The following is a 23730-nucleotide window of genomic DNA, read 5'->3' as shown; positions in this document are numbered from 1 at the left end:
TCCTTACATGAGGCTTTAATACTCATTAGTCATGAGGGAAATAAAATGAAAATTCAGTTAGATATACCACTTTGTACCTAGTAATCCAAAATGGAAACAAGTGAGAATATGAAGAAATGAGAACCCTGTACCTTGTTGGTGCTTTAGTATCAGTCCTGAACATTCTGTTAGAGGGACTGATGCTGAAGCTCCAATACTTGGGCCACCTGATGCAAAGAACCGATGAATTGGAAAAGATCCTGATGCTGGTGTTTTAACACGTCAATGAACAAAATGTGTCATATATGTATTTGTAACAGAAAGGCCTTTACATTTATATGAACTACCTAGGCAAATTCATAGAGCACAGATTACCAAGGGCTGGGAGGAATGGAAACTTAGTTTGAAAACAATAATGGTTGCACAACAGCTAATAAGGTTAGTGCTACTGAATTATATATACTCAAAAATGGTTGAGTAAGCTTTTACTTTCGTTTGACCACAGTAAAAAATATTTAGACATCACTAGAAGAAACTAGTAATAACCTGGAGAGGCAGAAACCGACAGGTTTGTAGTCTGTAAAAACAAAAAACACCAATAGTTAGTTCTTTTTTAACTCTAGCCAAGGTCATCAAAGAAATAGTGCATTCACAGAAATGTAGCTCCCTGGTCCCAGCCCTAACGCCTCCTTAATGATGCTCCCCCTGTCCATTCCTACTTGCAGGGAATAAAAAGCTAATTTTATGTCCCATGAGAGTCTTAGTAGATGGAGCATGGTGACAAATCTTGTGAAGTTAGCATCAGATTTTTTTGTGTGTGTATAATAACTGGCTCTCAACGTTGGCCACAAGTTACCTTGGAAGCTTTAAAATATGATATGTCTCGGGTATTTTGGTGTAGTTGAACTGTGTGTAGCCTCAGCAACCAGGATGGTTATATATACAGCCAAGGCCTTACACCACCACCATGGGGATATAGTTATATTGAATCACCAGAACAGTAATACCATTGTTAGAATTGCTGTGTGGAGGGTCAAAGAATGGCAGCCCTTGCTATAGCAAGTCTGTTCCAGACTGAGGGAGCTTCCTATCTTTAACATACTGTTAGTTTCCTGTTTTAAAAGAAACATAGGTTCTAAAGGCACAGTGAGTAAAAAATGCTTGAGCAAAGCACTGATGTTGCTTTCCCAATAGTATCACTTCACTTGATTATCTCAGCCACCTTCAAAGACCAACACAACAAGGATTGAAATACCTTAAAGATTATGAAAAGGACCCCTAGTCTACTTACTGGTTCTCAAGTTTGTACATGCTTGCTAAACCCCACTGCTGTACTTGGATGCTCTTTCTACTCCTCACCACCTGTGTTAAGGCTTAACCGAATGTGGAGAAACACCCATGGATTCTTTGCCTCTATCCAAACCAAAATGACACTTGACTCCAGACAAGAATACTGAAGTAGGTTACTATTTTCTTCTCCAGGGGATCAAACCTGGGTCTCCTGCATTGGAGGCAGAGGCTTTAACCTCTGAGCCACCAGGGAAGCCCTAGGAGTAAGTAGAAAACCACTGGCAACCTGTTTCTTCACTTGTATCATGGGACTCAATAGGCTGGAGCTCATAAAGCAGTTCTGAAAACAACATCGCTCACATAGGAAGGACTCAGTAAATAGTGGTAGAAATACAAGCTGAAAAATAACTAGTTAACACTGAATTATACCTAAGACTCAGAAAATAACTGCTGTGAAGTACTAGGTCATTAAATGTTTTCCAGTCATCAATACAACAGTTGAGTGGGAGATGGAACAACTCATGGAGTTCACTTTCTCGGGAGCAGGGGTTAACTTCAACGCCATGTATTTTGAGTTTCTGGCCTTCCAGGTAGCGCAGGGATAAGGAATCTGCCAGCCAATGCAGGAGACCCAAGAGATGCAAGTTCAATCCCTGGGACAGGAAGATCCCTAGGAACAGGAAATGGCAACATGCTCCAGTATTCTTGCCTGGAAGATCCCATGGACAGATGAGCCTTGAGGGCCCCAGTTCATGGGGTCCCTAAGAGTTGGGCACCACTGGGCAAGCACACGGTGCATTTTGAGTTTCCAATGCTAGAGAGGAGTGTCAAATACATGGGCTGTAGCAGCTCTCTAGGAACCCAGGTTGAGGGCGCTGGGTTGGGGTGGTACAAGCAAGGGCCCAGGAGCCCTTCCTGGTTCTCACAGTGCTCAATCAATCATGCCCGCACCAAGCTCTCCTCCACTTCTGCCTTTCCCCAGAGCTCCCCTTGACTTCTGTACTGGAGGAGATGACCAGGAAGAAGGGACTGGAAGAAAAAACTTGGGAAAAGCAGAAGATTTTTCCTTCCCAGTTATGTGCATTAACTTCCTTAAGAAAATATACTTAATCGCCTGTAGTCTAGTCCTCTCCTCTCCTCTCTGTCTCCCTGGACCTTACCATTTGTGCAGCACCTGCCTTGCACCTGTGGCACACTGCAGGGCCTGGAAAGGCTCCCGCTAAGATCACCAAAGCCCTTTACCTTGAGCTCTTGATGGTCCTTTTCACAGTCAACTCCAAAAAACCTTTTCCTAACCCATTAGATCTGGATAATGCTTCTCCAATCATCAAAACAACAGATTTCCTCTTATCAACCACTAATCCTGTTAACTTGCTGTTTTTCCCCTATCCTGTGACAAATTGTTCTACCCATCCTGAGCATTAGATGCAAGAGCAGAAGAGATGTTTGCTAAAAATTCCTAGAAGAAATAAATGTACCCATGCTGACTAGATTCTTGCTCTCCATGAGCCTTGGCACAAAGGAGGCCTCTCAACTGCTACTTCATGAGGTTGTGGGCTAAATCAAACTGGTTTCTTGATTTTTGTAAGGAATTTTCGCATAGCTCTTTTCTCTCCACCTTAAGCATCTTTTATGTCGATGAAAGCTGCTCTTCAGAGAGGAATGGCAGGCGACAGTCATGTAGACTCATGGCTATTGTTCAACTCTCAAAATGACACCAAATGACATTCTGTGAAAAAGTTCAGGTTTTGCAGCAAAAAGACCAAATTTGGGGAGTGTAACTGGGAAAGATGGATTTCATAGTGCTGTTAAAGAATTAGCCAGCATTAAGCATTTTTACATGCTAGGCATTGCTCATCTTTAATACAGATCGGGCTGTATTTCAAGTGACAAAGGTTTTTAAGACTGTAAAATTCTCATTCACCTGTACCTACTAACTGGGGAAATGGGGCATAAAAGGCCTCCATAAATAAGCTCACTTTCTTGAAATGGTACCCAGCACAGTATCTTCACACACCAACATAAGCATTCCACATAAATCAGTTGAAACAGAAAAGACCCATATGCAAAATATTGCTGAGTTTTTGTTTTCTAAATCTCTTTTTTTTTTTTTCTTGAACAGCAGCATATTTTCAATGCAAAAACCTCCTCTGCATACAAAGGAGATATGCCAAAACTGAATTCTCATAGTGGATCTTGCAATTAGTTAAAAAATGAATGCCCCGGGGGAGGGCAGTGAAATGAGATCCTCTGGGAAACTGACTTCAGGGATGATAATATAATGTCCTGCTCTTCATCTGATTCTAAGGAAGTGCGTTAACTAGATGGGCATTTATTTACATTTAAAAACAAAGCCTCCAGAAAGGTGTAAAGTTTATTAACTTTTTTTTTTTAAAAGGTAGGATAGTAAACAGCTAATGAATTTAGGATAGTTCCTTATTTACAAGTTTTACTGCAGGAAACCCATTTCAATCAAAGCATTTCAGATAATCAAAGGAGTACTGTTTTTCCCTAGGAATACCAGTATTTCGCTCTTCAGGTAAAAGATTATTGACAGTATTGACTGCCCCAGTTAGAGTGAATACCTTGAAAATATATAAAAAATGATAACTGCTACTTAAATTTTTATGAATTTTCACAAAATTATTCTTGTGCCTAATTCAGACGATTTTTCCTTAGAAAAGCTGGCCTTAAAAAAAAAAAAGGCAACACATGAGTATGTCTTCATTTTAAGTACATGCTCTCAAGCTAGTTTAAAAGAGAAGCTGAATTAGGGTTTCCAGAGCTTTAGCAGTCCATCTTCACTGTAAGTAGCAATCAGGTTCTGATGAGGGTGATGTGCAATACCAATCACATCCTTCTCGTGAACCTGGAATAGGGAAGCACAGAATCAGGGTACAGAGGTCGCTAACAAATCACTGAAGAAGCTTCCAGAGCTGAGTGGCAGATAATAGAAGCTTCTACCTTCACCAAAGGAATCAAACCTAAGGGAGCATCAAAGAGGGTTAAACATACAAACCAAAAACTCAAACGAGGCTATCAGATGGCTGATCACATTTTCTGTACTGTTCTTCATAATGTGTGAATTATACTTTATGCCAAACCACTTTTGGTGCTACAGCTGGTCCCAGTCATCATCCATTTTGCAAATATTAGGCCAAGACAGTGGCTGAGACTGAACAATTCCTTCAACTCAGTGAACTCAGTATTTCCCTCAGCTAGAGGACACTTTCCGCCTCATTCTGTTCTGTTCACGTCTTTGCTCTCTACTGGAGGAGGCTTCACAAGGCTGGTGTACCAAAAGTTCACTCAAGAACAGTTTGAGATGAGATTATTCTCTAACAGGTATGTTTATGATTTTTTTTACACATTCAGCAGACCATTTCTTCTTCCCAACTGTAGACGACTGCATTTTCCCTATCCACTCCTCCTTTGCATTTGGGCTGTTGGCAGCACTAATTCTAATCAAAAAAGAATGATGGACAAAATAATATAAACCACTTCCAGCTGTAAGTCTTGAAAACATCCAGTAAACCCCTTCAATTATCTTTCCTAACACTTTAGAGGCCACATTTCCCAAATGGCACAGCTAAAAGATGGAGGAGGAGGATGCAATTTATATCACATTGTGACATAATATTCACTGTATTAGGCCACTGAAATCTGAATATTGTTACAGCAGCTGTGTTAATTATTCCTTGTTAAAAACGCTGCTTAATAAACCAATTTGATAGGGTAATATACAAGTAGCCTTTGAAAGCACATGCAGAGAACTAGCTGTATCTGTCACTCTCCAACCACCCTGAGGAGGTTTAACTAGCTGGCTAAACAGGCACATTCCTTTTCCTCCTCCTCTGCTTAATGTATACTCATCCTATCCACTAGAAGCTGAGGGCTCACTGAAGGATGACTTTTCCAGACAGAGGCGGTAATCCCCTACAATTACTTATGGGCCCTTTATTTTACTTAATGACACTTTTACATATTTTTACATCAAAATTCACAAGGACAGCAGTCTGAAAAAGGTTTACTTCCGAGTTCAGAAAGATGTAAGCATTAACAGTTTCTGTAGATGGCCTTAAGTCAGTAATACTTACAGTCAAAGTTCTCTCCAGTTTGCCAGTGACTGTGCTGAAGCAGTAAAGCACAAAGTCCTCCCCTACACAGTAGATCCATTCGCCACGGGGAGAGAGGGCACAGCAAACAAAGTCACCACCTTCTCTCTTACCAGAGCTGAAGCTTCTGACAATCTAAGAGTACACAGTCCAAGGTAAAAATAAAACATCTGGATTAGCAGTAGTTCCACTGCAGCAGGGGAAACTGACATCTTTTGTGTTATTTTGTACTCTGGTTTACTGTCATTTATAATTAGATTACCAATTCCATTCACCTTGTGCTAAATCCTCTTGACTGGGAAATATACAAAAGATAAGCTATTGTAAGTCAGTGGCAGACAGAAATTTACAATTTCCATGTCCCAGGTCACCAATCCTACTCTTTAATCTATTGAGCCATTTTATTCTGAAGCAAATTCATTCATTACCATACACAATTTCCTAAATCAACATGCTACTGGTTCTCAATGCTGTGACCCATGCCCCCGAGTTTCCTCTTTCTAACAGAATGAGATGCCCTCCCCATTCATAATGGAACTCTATCCCTTTAAGACTTGCTTGATCTATTTTACATACCACTTAAATAATCATAAATCAAGTGGAGAGAAACCAATCTCAAAAGGTTTAAAGGTTACATACTGACTCTTATTTACTATATTCAAAAAGAAAAATTTAGAATAGTCTCAAACAGATCAGTGGCTGCCAAGGGCTAGGGTTGTGAGAAGGATTCAACTATAAAAAGTATAGCACAAGGGAGTTTCTTTGAGGGTGGTGAAACACTTCTATACCTTAAACTGTGGTGGTTACATAAAACAAGATGAAATTTCACAGAGCTGTTCATGTCCCACCTCAAGATAAATGCATGTAAAGACAATCTAAATAAGGCTCATATTTGAGTTAATAGTCTTGTACCTCGTTTTGATGTCAATTTCCTGGTTTTGATAATTATACAATGCCTCTGTAAGATGTTATCACTGACGGATGCAGGGGAATGGTGTATAGGAACTCTCTGCCCTGTTTTTGTAACTTCTTTATGAATCCAAAAAAATTTTAACTTTTTTAATTAAAAAGTCAAGCAGAGGGCACCCTCTATACCTCCTCTGATGTCTATGTCAGAAGCTTTCTCTCTCCTTTTTATACTTTAATAAAACTGCTACACAAAAGCTCTTGAGTGATCAAGCCTGGTACCTGGTCCCAAAGCTAAATCTTCTTTGGAGATCACGAATTCGAATCATTCACCGAAAGCTATCATCTTGGGGGCTCATCTGGGATCTTCACAACAAGGTAAGGACATTCAGAGCTCTAGCTTGCCTGTTCTTTTAGTATACTTTTACTTTACTAATTCTATGGTGTGCCTGTGTGTGTGACTGATTGAGAGCCTGAGACGTACAGAAGTAAATACGAAGCAAGCGTACGAAGCAGAGCCTTGCTCTGCGGTTTCAAGGTGCCTCGTAATGACTGAAGGCTGCCTCAAAATGGGGAGCTTTGTCAGGGGTTTATACCGACTTGCCAATGCCAAAAGGTACCCAATGTCCCTGCGAGAGAAGCAGCCAGAAATGGGCGAAGCATGTGGACCAAACTTCCCTTTCTCAGTCACCTTTGCCTGGTCTTCTTTGACCATTCCGTAAGTGCCTGGGGAATTAGAACCACTAACCTAATCTGTTGGATCATAGACTTTCAAGGGACTTATGAACCATGTTGTTAGTGTACTTTTACTCAGACCCCAAGCTTGGAATAGTCATGAGAACTCAGACTTGCTAGAAGCACAGTCAGGAATAAGGTGGAACTCTAGCTTCAGCAACATCTCTCTTGGCTGCTTCCATATGGGGCTAGAGTCCTAAAAGTGAGTCCTTGTCATAGCTGTGCCTCCAAACTCTATATGGATAGAAGCGCTGCTGGTGAGCATGAGGTTTCTAAGAACCTAAGTCAGGAATCCCAGATTGAAAGTACAGTGGGCTACTTCCTTTGAAAAGGAAGAAAAGGCTAATAACATTATTAAGAGGCATATGCATACGCTAACGCAGGAAACACAAGACAATTGGTTTAAAGTTTTACCCATAGCTTTAATGAGGGCTCAAACTGCCCCTAGAAGGGACTGTCTCTATGGCAGACCATTTTTGTGCACCAATATTGTCACAGATCCTGAAGCCTTAGAATTTACTGTGTGATTCAGCTTTTAATCTTTAAACAGATATTACGAGAACTCTGGCAGGTGACCCCAATCCAGTCTCCAAAATTGGTCTAACTGCTAGGTCTGCAAAATGCTCCCTTCTTTATCACTGGAAGGCTTCACATGGTGGGTTTTTCCGATTCAAGAAAAGGACTTTCTTCACCTCTTCACCAACAACAATCATATGTGACGCCTCTTCTTAATCTGAAGACATCAACAATCCAAAAATGGACCCGTATAACTCACTGTACCTTAACTATGGAAATAATGTGACTTTTAATTCTGATTACATTTTAAAGCAATGCCAAAGAATGCTCAAACTACCGTACAATTGCACTCATCTCACACGCTAGTAAAGTAATGCTCAAAATTCTCCAAGCCAGGCTTCAGCAATACATGAACCGTGAACTTCCAGATGTTCAAGCTGGTTTTAGAAAAGGCAGAGGAGCCAAAGATCAAATTGCCAACATCCGCTGGATCATCGAAAAAGCAAGAGAGTTCCAGAAAAACATCTATTTCTGCTTTATTGCCTATGCCAAAGCCTTTGACTGTGTGGATCACAATAAACAGTGGAAAATTCTGAAAGAGATGGGAATACCAGACGACCTGACCTGCCTCTTGAGAAACCTATATGCAGGTCAGGAAGCAACAGTCAGAACTGGACATGGAACAACAGACTGGTTCCAAATAGGAAAAGGAGTATGTCAAGGCTGGAGCGTGAAAAAGTTGGCTTAAAGCTCAACATTCAGAAAACGAAGATCATGGCATCTGGTCCCATCACTTCATGGGAAATAGATGGGGAAACAGTGGAAACAGTGTCAGACTTTATTTTGGGGGGCTCCAAAATCACTGCAGATGGTGATTGCAGCCATGAAATTAAGACGCTTACTCCTTGAAAGAAAAGTTATGACCAACCTAGATAGCATATTGAAAAGCAGAGACATTACTTTGCCAACAAAGGTCCATCTAGTCAAGGCTATGGTTTTTCCAGTGGTCATGTGTGGACGCGCGAGTTGGACTGTGAAGAAAGCTGAGCACCGAAGAATTGATGCTTTTGAACTGTGGTGTTGGAGAAGGCTCTTGAGACTCCCTTGGACTGCAAGGAGATCCAACCAGTCCATTCTGAAGATCAGCCCTGGGATTTCTTTGGAAGGAATGATGCTAAAGCTGAAACTCCAGTACTTTGGCCACCTCACATGAAGAGCTGACTCATTGGAAAAGACTTTGATGCTGGGAGGGATTGTGGGCAGGAGAAGAAGGGGACGACAGAGGATGAGATGGCTGGATGGCATCACCGACTCGATGCACATGAGTCAGGGTGAACTCTGGGAGATGGTGATGGACAGGGAGGCCTGGTGTGCTGCAATTCATGGGCATGCAAAGAGTCAGACACGACTGAGAGACTAACTGAACTCAATCAGTATTTTGCCTTACATCTGTAACTGTATAAAGGAGTTTGTTTCTAGCCATGTAAAAGCTTTTAGGTTACAAATGATTGTTCATGCTGATACAACTTCTACAACCTCCTCCAACTTGGGGCCCCCGGATTAGAAACCCTCAATATGCGGGTTAGGAGAATATGCTGCCTCAACAATTTAGGGACAATACCCCCATCCCAGCAGGAAGTAGTTATGGAATGAAAATGCCACATTTTTCCCTTGGCAACATAATTCTCCTAAAAGAAAAAGGGTGAATGACAAAACTAATTCTTAGGTAGACTGATAAGGAGTCTGGGTCCTCGAGGGAAGGGGTCCAGGCAGGGCTCTCAAGGAGGAGAAAAGGACAAACTTTTTTTTTTTTCTTACATTCCTTCATCTTAGTCACATAAAACATTTTTTTTTAAAGCCCAGAGCTAATGGCTCAAGGGTTGTTTTTAAGCTCTGTGCTAAATGATTATATAAGAACAATGTATCTCCTTCTTAACAATAAACTTCTGACTAATCTTGTTATCTTAAGATGTATGTTGTGGGGAGTGGGTCTGATAAAAAAGTATATAAGGTCTTGATCAGAGTACACTCTCCATCCTCCTTCTGATGTCTATGTCAGAAGCTTTCTCTGTCCTCTTTATACTTTAATAAAACTCTGCTACATGAAAAAACAAAAAAAGTCAAGCAGAAAACTAAGAAATGGGCAGCTGTGGCTATTATGAAGTGTCCCAGCAGTAATGAGGACCAGCCATCTCAACCACGGGTTCGTCACTACCAATTTATCTTTTATAGGGACTTAAGCAATGGAAAGACAGTTCCATACACCAGTCCCTGGGTCTTCTCCATGCTCAGCAAGATCCCCAACTGCTCGGGTCAACATTTCAGTAGCATCACAACACATCCAAGGGCTTGAGACCTCAACTTTGATACTCCTCATGTTCCTGGTGCTGCAAAAGTGAGGTTCTTTGGGAACCAGCAGGTGTTCTGATTACAAACACACATCATGAAGACACTGTTGCTCTTCTCCTACTGGAGTTCCACCTTAGATCATATGGTCGCTAACAGATATCCCAAACTCTTAATCCACACACTATGTCTCCTTCCCTCACAGAGGGATTGTTATACCTTAAAATCTTCAGTAAGGTTCTGAAGAAGGTTTAAAGACAAACCAGGGGACTTCCCTGGTGACCCAGTGGTTCAGAATCCCCTGCCACCTGCAAGGGACACGGGTTCAATCCCTGGTCTGGGAAGATCCCATGTGCCAAGGGGCAACTAAGCCTGTGTGCCACAACTACTGAGACCTTGCTCCATAGCCTTTGAGCGGCAACAACTAAAGCTTGGCTGCTCGAGCCTGCGCTCCACAGCAAAAAGCCACCACAATGAGAATCCTATGCACTTCAACTGGAGAGTAGCCCCTGCTCGCCACAACTAGAAAAAGCCTACATGCAGCAACGAAGGCCCAGAGCAGCCAAAAAAACAAACTAAAAAAAAAAAGAGAATTTAATTTATCCAAAGGATGCAAAAATACCATAGTATACAAACATCCCAGGGAAAGGAGCTAACTTTTGAGATGCCAGAAAGATGCTTTGTTGACAATAGAATTTAAAATTTAAATAAGAGTCTAAAAAACAGTGTATCTGGTTTTCTGAGTGGCGAACTGATAGCTGATACTTCACTGAAAGTATAGGACCAAGTCTCTCTGACTAGGGAACTACCCACAGGGCCCGAGGAAAGGCACATTCTGAGCACTCACCTGTCCTTGCATGTTCATGATGACCACTGTGTTGGATCTGTTGCAAACCACAAAGTGCTCTGGGTTTTTAGGAAGCAGGATCACACTGTTGACAGTGATGTCTGTCCCAGCAGTGCTGCCCAAGGATTTAAAGGTATTTGAACATTCTGTGGTCTTCATGTTCCAGATCTACAACACCAAAACATAAGGCATAAACATTTAGGGGTGAGAGTGCAGCAATTTCTAAAGTCTGAGGGTTGAAAATTAAGTTATTTAAAAAAAAAAAAAAGGACTTAAAAAAAAAAAGCTGCTTACAGTCCAAATATCTAGCATTGCCATATACAAAAGAACTCCCCTATTTGCTGATTAACTGATAAAAACAACAAAAAATCAGAAAGCTAAATAATAAAACTTTTTAAATTATGCTCTTTTCCTACAAAATTTCCCTTGGCTAACAAGCTTCCTAACTTTGAAATTAGCTATGTGTCAACACTGCTACTGTCATAAACAACCAGAAAGCTACCCGGTCTCTGGATATCAAAATGAAATGAGGGGTTTTTAGATTTATATGCTCAGGATGCTGAGATTCAAATTTGGTGGGTCTAGGGTGGGATGTATGTAGCTTTGTGTATTTTTTTAAAAGCTCCACAAATGATTCAGTTTGTACTGAGAACCACTCCACAGAAGTCACAATGTCAACAGCCACAAGTGAGGATCCATGAAGCGGAGGCTAATCTTGGCCACTTGTATGACCTCTCCCAGTCCAATACCTCTTCTAATAGTTCTCCATCCTAATGCTTTTTACCTTGTCCTTCTGAACTATTATGAACTGACGCAGATAATCAGACATCATAGTTACTGAAGTCTGAAACATGCTTAGAGAAGGGATGAACCAACTGTTGCCTGTGTCTGGATACTACTCACATCATGAGTAGTGATGATATAAAAACCTCAAAGGCATGCCTATGCTGTGTTTCTCCTGTGCCTTCAATGGAGCCTAGCACAAAATGGATGCTGAATAAATACCTAGATAAAGGAGGAAATAGCTGCCCCACTAGTTGTCTCAATATTTATTTCCTTAATAATACAGTATCACCTCCCCCAATTGCCTCTCTAAAGCCCAGCAACCTAGAAGAGAAATGGATATTCTGGTGATCAAGGGACTTCTAGAGTTTTCTGTCCAAAAAGTCAGTGAGATATTTTACCCCACCTGCTGTAAAACCTAAAGGAAAGGACTACAAAACAAAGAGACCTATACAAACCACCTCACAGTCCTATAGGCTGTAAGGCCCATATTCACAGCACAGAGAGGGCAAACCCCATGACTAAAGCACCAAGAACTCTGTGTATTTCTGTTCCATCCTGAGGAAGAGTACATCTCCTACCTTCAAATTTCTGGTTCAGTTCCCAAGCCATCACAGAAAGGGATCTGACTGTTAGGGATCTGTGTTAGGACGTTTAGGTCTTCTGCCAGAGAACATTCACTTACAAAAGGCAACTTAAAAGCAGATGTACAATGTAAATGGGGTGTCTCAATGATCTCTAGCAATTTTCAATTTGGACTACCCACCTTTTCTAGGAAATGATGCCCTCTCTTGAAATAACTAAATCTCTTAAGGCACTGAAGATCTATTACTTTCAGCTGAGAGCTGAAGGTAGCAAGTAACTAAGAGGACTTAGTTCTACTCTACACCATCTTGTTCCTCATTAATGCTATCAGAAACGTCCTAATGTGGGGGGCTGGGTATGGGGTGAAGCTCTGCAATAAAAGAGACCTATTTACTCTGCCACTGAGCCCTTCGTGAATTTGACTGTTGCAGGAAGACCATTTGATGTTGTGGCAAAGTCAAATGTAACCACTGTAAACAGGAGTTGACTTAAGTTTAGAACTCTACACCTTTTCCTACATATCATATAGCCTGTAGGTTTGAGATTTGAGGTCCTAGGCCAACAGGAATTACCCACAGATTGTGATTATTGGCACAGATCTCAATTATGGCTAAAATACAGCATAAAGAGGTTTAGCCACCATAACTATCACCATTATCACCACTGAAAACTCCTCAAAGGGCAAAATAGAAAAAATGGAATAGACACCCCAAAATAAATCAGTAGCAAATACTTAACCTTTACAGTGCCATCAGAGGATGCACTGATAATATAATGTCCATCCTGTGTAAAGGTTGCTTCATTAACAAAGGAGGAATGGCCACGGAATTCCTTCAGGGTTTTTCCAGATTTTAAACCATGAATTCTATCACAATAAAAGCAAATGAAAATAGCAATTAATATCCTGTATACTGTGGTTGGAACCAAGTGTTGAAAGCATTTTAGATGAATTATAGAAGCTCATGTTAAAATATTAAGAACAGGGACTATTCAATTATGTATGCAGTAGTATTTTCATTATGTCTAACAGTCAAACAAAACCAAACCAAAAGCTTTGCAGAGAGAGTGGAAGATAGGCCACTGATACCACAAGCTTCTGTTCAGCGACAGACTTCTAGGTCTCTGCTGGGTCCCAGGAATCTGTATTTGTCACATGCTCCCTAAGGTGACTCTGATGCAGGTGGGTCCACAGACCACACTCTGAGAAACATGAAGCGCTGCTAAAATCCCCTTCTGATCTCTCTTCTGGGTAAAGACCCAAATGGACAGCACAATAGCACTGTGTCAGCTGTACTTTGGGGAAATAAGGTCTCACATTTATTTATTACTCATTTATTCCCTCACTCTCCATATAAAGGAATCCTGGTGAAAACATAATAATCACTAACTAGTACCTCCCTCTGAAGTTTCATCACATCAAACAAAAGTGAGGGCATTTTGGAGATTCTTACTTACCTAATTGTCTGGTCAAAAGAGGCACTAAGGATCTGACTGCTATCCTTAGAGAAGCTTAGACAGGTGACACCTTTGCTGTGTGCCCTTTCAAATCTCCTTAAACACTGTCCACTCTGAATCTTCCATACCTTTATTTTTTTGAAAAAAGAATAGTAAAAACTTGTACCTAATACAGTGTCCCATGTCCCACTCCCACACTGCAGAGACAGGCAAAATACAGGGCTCACTAAGGTACTAAAAACAGCATGAAAAATGCATGCCAACAGCTCAATATGATATGCCAGGTTCTCAAAGTACATGACAACTTGAATCCTCTGAAACTTAAACCTCTTTCCTTTTAAATTATTAAAACAAAAATTTAGACTCTTAAGTTCACTTAGCAGAGACTATTTCTGTATTTTATCTAGCCCAGGGTATTTGACCAGCAATTAAATACAAGCCATAGCTGATCACTGCTAAGCATTTGCAGACCACCACCCCAAAGCAAAACACACCAAATAAGGTAAGCTATGGTGGCACAGGAGAAAGGGCACGAGCAGATCTAAGTCCCAAATCTATCACCAATTGTGTGACTTTAAATTATTGGACCTCTGTAAGCAGAGTTATTATTAGGGTTAAATAATAACTAAAGTGACTGGTATAAAGTTGATACTCAATAAAGAGTAGTTAAAAAAAAACCCTATGTAGGGACTAGCTCATCACAGAATTCTCAAAATGTCTACATATAAGAGTTCATGCCTCTAATTCATACCTTGATTTTTCCATCTTGGGCACCAGTTGCTAACATTTCTGTATCTCTGCTGAAGCACATACAGAGAACAGCATCATCCATCATCATAAAGTTATCCTGTGCCTGGTACTTAAGATCCTAAAGGAAACAATGATACGCAATTATCAAAATATCACAAAAACACCAGTTACCCCAAGTCTCTACAAACTTACTGGAAGCAGAATGGTAGACTGTGCTAATTAAATCTCCAAAGCAAATAGCAGTGTCATGCACGTTATCCTGATGAACAACTGGTAACACTGGGAGTACCTTTTTTACACAATTCAAATAAAGAAAAAATACAGATGTAACAGCCTACATCTTTTGCTTACTAATCCTTTCTCAGCAAAATTTCCCTACAGTTTCATATTGTACATTTTTAATAAATCTGAATTTATTTAATGGTATGACATGAGAAACATTTTTCCACAGTCAGCTACCTTTCCTAAAATCATGTATTGATTATTGTACTTGTTATTTTTCTTTTATCATCCATTACTGTTCACAATGAAATATCTTTATTTTTTCTAATTATAAAGTGAGACTGTTTCATGGTTAAAAAAAAAAAAAGGCAAACTGTAAAGAAATATACAATGTAGAAAGTGAAAACCACTCATAAATCCACTATATGTGGAGTGGAATTTAGTAATCATAAAGATTACATTTTAAATCAGTGGTTAGTCACTAAACAGCTATTTGGGAAAGTTAAGCTAGATCTATGCCAATTTTATCACCCTAATCAAATGCCAGATGGATCAAAAACTAAACACAGAAACATAGAAGTATTTGAATAAATCGTGGGAGAAAAGATGGATAAAATATGATGATACAAAAAACTGTTACCTGTACAAAGCAAAACCATACATTAAGTCAAAAGACAAAAATCAAAGCTGAAAAATATTTGCAATGCATATTACCAAGGTTGATTTCCTCAAACTACAAAGAGCTACTTAATCACTAAGAAGTAGTCCAAAAGAGAAATGGGCCAAGGATATGAACAGACTTCACAGACTAGGAAATACTGGTGGCTTTTCACATATAAGGATATTCCACTTCATTCGTGATAAGAGAAATGCAATTAGTACTACGAAAAGGTTAGACTATAAACAATAAGCCACTGCTTACATATACACATAGAATATTCCATAAAGATTACACAAGAAACTGGTAACTCTGGCTGCACCAAAGAAGGGAATTGACTGGCTGAGGGACAAAAGTGGGGAACAAGAGCCTTTACTGAATAACTGTTCTGTTTTATAAAATGTTTTATCAGATGTACATCTTAACCATTCAAAAACTAAATTTAAATTGCAACTGTAACAAATAACTTAAAAACAATAACAGATAATTCTCCTACTAGAAAAATTTATATATTTAAAATACTTTACCTTTCTGATTTTTCCAGTCGTAAAGTTCCATACTTCAATGAATCCGTCAACAGACCCAGTAACCAGATATTGACCATCTGGAGAAAATCGAGCACACTCCACATGTGATTTCTGACCAAACTGTTTCAAATGAAACAATGAAACAGATGCATTTTTATCTAGTAGCCTTAAAACAATTCCCACTTTAATCTTTAGAGAGCTTGGCCCTAGCACAGTCATAGCGAGCCTATATTACAGAATTTGGAACACAAAGAAATGCTTGATATATTCTCTCCAACCAGTTTAACATTGAGGTTCACCATTGAAACTAATTTGATTTTTTTTTAATGACGTTGGTATTTCCAAAGAAAAGCAAACAAAAAAACTATTTTAGCAACGGACTTAGAACAAATAATCCTGTTAACTCAAACAGTAAGCAGAATCAGTCACTGTTAACATAATTTTCACACTAACTTAATATGGCATATGTTCCTTTTTTTTTTTTTAATCTGGGGGAAAAATTCATTTTTTTCAAAATAGTTGTTTTCCTACACTATTTTTTAAACAAATTTTATTATCACTGTTTCTTTTTATGACCTTCATCTAAACAAGTGATAATGTGTGACTGACTAACTCTAAGAGAACCAATTAGAGCTGACAGAAATGCTTGGGAAATGTATCCGAAGCATTTATCAGCACTGATGTTTCCATTAACAGATGGAAACTACAGTACATTAGACAGATGAGAACAGAGAAAAGCTCTATTATGAGTCTCATTTTAAATGGCCCAAAAGGAAGTGTTTAAAACAGAAAATCTTAGTCCAGCAGCATAATTTAATGGATTTCTATTTGTCACAAGGCTTTTGCCAAGGTAAGTAAAAGTGCCGCTCAAAAATATCTTTACATGCAAGTCAGAACATATAATCCAGAAAAGACAAATTCAAAATACTAAGCCAAAGATGTTATGAAATATTTTTAAATCTATAAACTCAATCAGAGCACAAATCCAAAAAGAAACTATAATAGAAAGGAATAAAAAGAAGATGGTCAAGTAGCAAATACAGTTATAATTCTGGGAACTGCAACAATTACCTCATTTTGCTTTTTACTAGAAAAGTCTCAGAAAGAAAAAAAAGGGGGGGGGGGGCAAAAAAACACCAAGAACCAGCCATTAAGATGATAAAACTATTTTCCTCAAACACCACTGAAGCCCACTTTCCAATCCAGGCCTGGTCCTTTGCCAAACATATAGCAGGCAAAAACACAACTGTTGAACAGGAAAATTACATAAGAGAGTTCATGGTTTTTAGTCCCAGGTTTAACTTAAGAGCTAAAGTGTTTTTCCAAATGTAGGGTTCCTGGGAGAAAGTCCAAGGGCAGATGATGGGTCAGTGTTCAATGAATGTCCACTTGGTAATGCAGCTAAGTGTGCCATTGCCGGGCCACAGGGGGGCCTCAGTGGTCACCAGCAGCAACCATGAATGTTGTCAGAGCTGAAGAATGACTTCTACTCCCCAACCCAAGCTACTGGCACAGGGCCAGGCTGAGTAAGCATACGCTGAGTCCCCAGCAAGTGATTACCAACTGGGCGGTCCAAGGATCCTACCTTAATATGCCTGCTCAGCTGTGTAGGAAACTTTTCTTCTTCTACATCTTTGACAGCTGCTTTGCCTCTGAACAAATCTATGGTCATGCCAGGAGGAAGCAATCCTTGGTGCTGCTGCCACTTCAATGCCTATGAGAAAAGAAATCCACTTGGGTGCTTTTAAAACTTTGTCCTAATTCCTCAAAGCCTGAAAGGGTGAGGTTCACAGGAAGTGAGAGTCATCCAGACCCATCATCTCTGGCCATCCAAACACAACACAGCCTGGGCTATTCTGTGTGTTCTAGGACAAGAGGTTGATCTCAAGGTGGAAGGGGATTCTCAGAGCTAATGGGTCCAAGTTTCTACAGCCATTCTCTTAATAGGTGTGACTCCTATTATAAATAAAGTTTGAAAAACAAAAATTTCCCATAGTTTCCAACATCCAAACACAGCTACAATTAGCATTTCATATGTTACCTTTTAGTATTTTCCCCCAACATGTTTAATTTATATACCTGTAATTATACCTTATGTAAAATTTAATACCCTGTTTTCACCTATCATTATATCATGCTATGACATAACCAACATAACTTAACATTTTCTATTCTAACATTATATTCTCTACTAGTGGATGTTTCATAGCTTATTTAATATATTAATGGACATTTATATTGCCTCTAATTTTTGCACTCATCTAAATAATCCTTCAATGAATAGCCTTGGATGTAAGGCTTTTTCTATTATCAGGATACTCCCCCCCAGAATAGATTCCTAGAACAGAAATTACTGAATTGAAAAATGAACACAAACGGCTAGGCTCTTTAGACACACTACCAAAATGTTCTCCCAAAAAGACACAACTACAATAGCAATCACAACTGCATCATAGGGAATGGAAAAACCATGGACTTTGGAGACAGACGGCCCTAGTTTGTCAACTAAGCTATTCTGAATCCCTAATTTGCCAACTAAAAGTCCAGAAAAAAGCCTAATTCCTAGAGTTGATGAAGGGATGAAACAATATGTTACACAGCACAGGGACATGATCAGTGTTTATTCTCTTTTCCCTTTGTTATATCAACAAAACTGAATAATTTTGGATGTCATTTAAAAACTCTAATGAGTGGAAAATTATGCCCTACTTTTAGTAAGTTCTCTGATTAGTCTAACCTTTTCTATTAATACATGTTTGTTAACGACATATACTTCTGTTAACTGTTTACTCATGCTATTTGTTCACTTATATGAACGAAATGGCACACATCTTTCTTATCAATTTGTAAGCTTTTTAATGTGATCAAGATATTCTATCTGTTCATGTTTCCCAAAAAGAATTTTTTTTCCCAATCTACCTATTTATTTTAGCTTTTAAAGGTTTCATTTAAGTTAAACTCTCAAGTAATGAAATTTGTTGACCTTAACCTTGGTGTCTACTCCCTAATCACAGGAAATCCTGTAATAGGAGGTCTGATATATTACTGCCTAAGTAGATCTGTATTCTTAAAATATATATCTGAAATTATGATTATAAAATATGAGAGAAGACTCTGATCTGACATTTCTCCCCTATTCTAAAGTAGGTGCCCCAAAACCATACGCTAAATAATTCTTCCTGTTCGTAGGTTCTGTGACAGTCTCATTAGCATCTACTGAATTCTGATAAATAATAGGGTCAATTTCTTGCACTGCTGTTGCACTGGATGCTAACTACCAAAATGATTTAAACTACGAACCTCTGTTAAATGCTTCACTATTTCTAGGGCTAATATGTTCAACATTCTTCCCAAAATTTCTTCAATGAATATACTTCTCTAAGTTTATATTTCCAGATGAATACTAGAATTCTTTTGTGATACAGTTTTAAACCTACTGTGAAGTGGTATCAACTGTTAGTCTTACCCAGGAAAATCAATGTTTTACCATCTTCTCAAATTTATTTCTCCTGGAAGCTTTGAAAGGATTCTGCTTTATTAAAAAATGGAAATCATTTTTCCCCCACAAAAGTTGGGGCCAGAATTTTTATATTGTATAAACAAGAACTCTGTTTTCACTGAATATTTGAACTGGCTAGTGCTGATATACAGAAATGCAATCAACTTCTGTATATTTTATATCTCACAAATTTACTAAATTTTCAAATATTCTATGATCACTATAGTTGAAATATTTAATGTTTCTAAATACTGTTTTTTTTCTTTTCAAAATCCATATTTTGCTTATTTTTCATATTTTACTATAATGACCAGAGGACTTATCTCCAATCAATGGGTACTCTCTGCACTCTTTACCTTTAGTCTACAGCAGTTTCAAATCACTCCCATCTTTTAAAGGAAAAAACAAAAACCCTTCTCTTACCCTCTGCTCTTCACAGCTACTATGGCCCTCTTCCTTCTACATCACCCTCATCTTCTTTTAACTACCAAGCTTCATTAAGTCACCTATACTTGCTGTCTTCACGTCTCAGTTAATTTGCTTCTAACTTGCTATAACATAACTTATATCCCCATCTTTCCACTGGAAGCTCATCTCAGATATCCCTATGACCAAAATCAGACTCCTTTCTGACCCTAATCTCCATGCTCTTGGCTCTTCCCAACTACAATAACCACTCATCTGCTTGAAACTCCTACTGCTTTTTCTAACCCTATTCTTCCTGGTTTCCCTTTTCATCTCTCTGGTTGTTCCCTTCTCTGTTTACCCTATGGACTTTAAGTGTTCCCTATGGCTTTCTTCTCAACTTTTTACCCTTCTTCAGTTCAGTTCACTCGCTCAGTCATGTCTGACTCTTTGCAACCCTATGAATCGCAGCACGCCAGGCTTCCCTGTACATCAACAACTCCTGGAGTTCACTCAGACTCACATCCATCGAGTCCGTGATGCCATCCAGCCATCTCATCCTCTGTCGTCCCCTTTTCCTCCTGCCCCCAATCCCTCCCAGCATCAAAGTCTTTTCCAATGAGTCAACTCTTCGCATGAGGTGGCCAAAGTACTGGAGTTTCAGCTTTAGCATCGTTCCTTCCAAAGAAATCCCAGGGCTGATCTCCTTCAGGATGGACTGGTTGGATCTCCTTGCAGTCCAAGGGACTCTCAAGAGTCTTCTCCAACACCACAGTTCAAAAGCATCAATTCTTTGGTGCTCAGCCTTCTTCACAGTCCAACTCTCACATCCATACATGACCACTGGAAAAACCATAGCCTTGACTAGACGGACCTTTGTTGGCAAAGTAATGTCTCTGCTTTTCAATATGCTGTCTAGGTTGGTCATAACTTTCCTTCCAAGGAGTAAGCGTCTTTTAATTTCATAGCTGCAGTCACCATCTGCAGTGATTTTGGAGCCCCCCAAAATAAAGTCTGACACTGTTTCCACTGTTTCCCCATCTATTTCCCATGAAGTGATGGGACCAGATGCCATAATCTTCGTTTTCTGAATGTTGAGCTTTAGGCCAACTTTTTCACTCTCTACTTTCACTTTCATCAAGAAGTTTTTTTTAGTTCCTCTTCACTTTCTGCCATAAGGGTGGTGTCATCTGCATATCTTAGGTTATTGATATTTCTCCTGGCAATCTGGATTCCAGCTTGTGTTTCTTCCAGTCCAGAGTTTCTCATGATGTACTCTGCATATAAGTTAAATCAGCAGGGTGACAATACACAGCCTTGACGTACTCCTTTTCCTGTTTGGAACCAGTCTGTTGTTGTTCCATGTCCAGTTCTAACTGTTGCTTACTCTTCCTAGTCTACCTGCTTTTCCTAAGTAGTCATATTTTCATATATGGCTTCAATTACCACTGCAATTTCCAAATCTATAACCATAGCCAAAACCTCAAAGTTGAAGTTCAGAATCACAAATCCCAGTACATACACTGTACATCTCCACTTGTATGTCCCAAAGAACTTCAAAATTAGTACATCCCAAACTGATGGTCTGCTTCATCCAGTCTCTAACTCCATCCTAACAAACCTGCCCTTCTTTTTATATTCTCCACCAAGTCAGTGAAGACAGAATCCTAAAAGGGCAACCCACAATGAAAGCCTCACTCACTCCTCATATCTAACCAATTAAATGTGGAGGAAAGCATGAGTTTATTTCCACTCTTTCTAGAAACCTCACTGAAGTGACAATAATAAAGGAATAAAAAAGGTACATAACCCCAAAAGACACAGAGAATGAAAAAAGTAATAGCAGAAGAAAAACGTTAAATTTAAGAAGCTGCAAAGAGAATGGATCAGCTTGGAAACCAAGAAGAACAGATAAAAATGAAACCTAATTACACAAGGTGGGTATGATATACACAAGGTATATATCAATAACCTCAGATATGCAAATGACACCACCCTTATGGCAGAAAGTGAAGAGGAACTAAAAAGCCTCTTGATGAGAGTGAAGAGGAGAGTGAAAAAGCTGGCTTAAAGCTCAACATTCAGAAAACGAAGATCATGGCATCTGGTCCCATCACTTTGTGGGAAATATATGGGGAAACAGTGGAAATAGTGTCAGACTTTATTTTTGGGGGCTTCAAAATCACTGCAGATGGTGACTGCAGCCATGAAATTAAAAGACGCTTACTCCTTGGAAGGAAAGTTATGATCAACCTAGATAGCATATTCAAAAGCAGAGACATTACTTTGCCAACAAAGGTCCATCTAGTCAAGGCTATGGTTTTTCCAGTGGTCATGTATAGATGCGAGAGTTGGACTGTGAAGAAAGCTGAGCGCCGAAGAATTGATGCTTTTGAACTGTGGTGTTGGAGGAGACTCTTGAGAGTCCCTTGGACTGCAAGGAGATCTAACCAGTCCATTCTGAAGGAGATCAGCCCTGGGTGTTCTTTGGAAGAAAGGATGCTAAAGCTGAAACTCCAGTACTTTGGCCACCTCATGCGAAGAGTTGACTCACTGGAAAAGACTCTGATGCTGGGAGGGATTGGGGGCAGGAGGAAAAGGGGAGACGATTGAGGATGAGATGGCTGGATGGCATCACCGACTCGATGGACGTGAGTTTGAGTGAACTCCAAGAGTTGGTGATGGACAGGGAGGCCTGGTGTGCTGCGATTCATGGGGTCACAAAGAGTCGGACACGACTGAGCGACTGAACTGAACTGAACACATATATATAAATATATAGAGAGAGAACGAGAGAGAGGGGGAAACAGGGAGGCTGGGAGGAAAGGAGAGAAAAAGAAAACAGCATCACTTTGCCATAACCTGAAAATAACACATCAGTGTAAATCAACTATGCTTCGATTTAACACACCAACAACAATAAAAACAATTCAGGAAAAAAGTAACTTGCACTATCATCCCAGTTTCCCTATTTTAGGGGATTCAATTTCTATGTGTAAGAACTACAGACTGACTGAATAATGAACCAACTACCTTACCCATTATCCCATCCCCACCCCCTCCCTCAGTTTATGCATAATTTCTCAACAAAAAGCTGAGCATGCCCTTGCTGCATACACAGTTTGGGAGCTAGGCATGAAATTTAGCCTACTATATTAATGGTGGAAGTGGTAACTTTCTTTAAAATATCACCCTAAGTCTCTGTTCCTGGCCTTCTTAACACACTCCTACCCATCAACAGAAAATTGGATTAAAGATTTACTGAGCGTGGTTCCGCCCATCAGAACAAGACCCAGTTTTCCCCTTAGTCAGTCTCTCTCATCAAGAAGCTTCCATAAGCCTCTTACCTTTCTCCATCAGAGGGCAGGGAGACTGAAAACCACAATCACAGAAAACTAACCAATCTGATCACATGGACCATATGCTTGTCTAACTCAATGTAACTATGAGCCATGCCGTGTAGGGCCACCCAGGATGGATGGGTACGGTGTAGAGTTCTAACAAGAACTGAGAAGGGAATGGCAAACCACTTCAGTATTCTTGTCTTGAGAATCCCATGAAAAGTATGAAAAGGTAAAAAGATAGGACACTGAAAGATGAACTCCCCAGGTCAGTGGGTGCCCAATATGCTACCGGAGATCAGTGGAGAAATAACTCCAGAAAGAATGAAGAGATAGAACTAAAGCAAAAATAACACCCAGTTGTGGATGTGACTGATAATGGAAGTAAAGTTCGATGATGTAAAGAGCAATATTGGATAGGAACCTGGAATGTTAGGTTCATGAATCAAGGCAAATTGAAAGTGCTCAAACAGGAGATGGAAACAGTGAATGTCAACATTCTAGGAATCAGCGAACTAAACTGGACTGGAAAGGGTGAATTTAACTCAGATGACTTTTAAATCTACTACTGTGGGCAGGAATCCCTTAGAAGAAATGGAGCAGCCATCATAGTCAACAAAAGAGTCCGAAATGCAGTACTTGGATGCAATCTCAAAGACGACAGAATGATCTCTGTTCATTTCCAGTGCAAACCATTCAATATTAAAGTAATCCAAGTCTATGCTCTGACCAGTAATGCTGAAGAAGCTGAAGTTGAATAGTTCTATGAAG

At 39.6% G+C, this 23730-nt stretch overlaps 1 protein-coding gene across 1 annotated transcript in view; it reads right to left on the bottom strand.

Annotated features, from left to right (window-relative positions):
* Positions 1 to 8: 8 nt before the first annotated feature.
* Positions 9 to 23730, bottom strand: part of LOC120860348 (WD40 repeat-containing protein SMU1) — a 34761-nt gene continuing 11039 nt past the window's right edge. Inside the window, exons 5-12 of the mRNA XM_040236151.1 lie at positions 17300 to 17428; positions 15715 to 15834; positions 14309 to 14425; positions 13558 to 13685; positions 12841 to 12967; positions 10735 to 10902; positions 5367 to 5519; positions 9 to 4138 (exon numbers count right to left, since the gene is read on the bottom strand). Of these exons, the coding sequence (XP_040092085.1) occupies positions 4040 to 4138; positions 5367 to 5519; positions 10735 to 10902; positions 12841 to 12967; positions 13558 to 13685; positions 14309 to 14425; positions 15715 to 15834; positions 17300 to 17428 (1041 nt within the window). The 3' untranslated portion in view covers positions 9 to 4039. The remainder of the gene's footprint in view (positions 4139 to 5366; positions 5520 to 10734; positions 10903 to 12840; positions 12968 to 13557; positions 13686 to 14308; positions 14426 to 15714; positions 15835 to 17299; positions 17429 to 23730) is intronic.

Source organism: Oryx dammah, unplaced genomic scaffold (genome assembly GCF_014754425.2).
Source record: "Oryx dammah isolate SB20612 unplaced genomic scaffold, SCBI_Odam_1.1 HiC_scaffold_11056, whole genome shotgun sequence".
NCBI classification, from domain to species: Eukaryota; Metazoa; Chordata; class Mammalia; order Artiodactyla; family Bovidae; genus Oryx; species Oryx dammah.
Note: the sequence above shows the minus strand (reverse complement) of the source record. Positions and strands in the feature narration are given on the sequence as shown.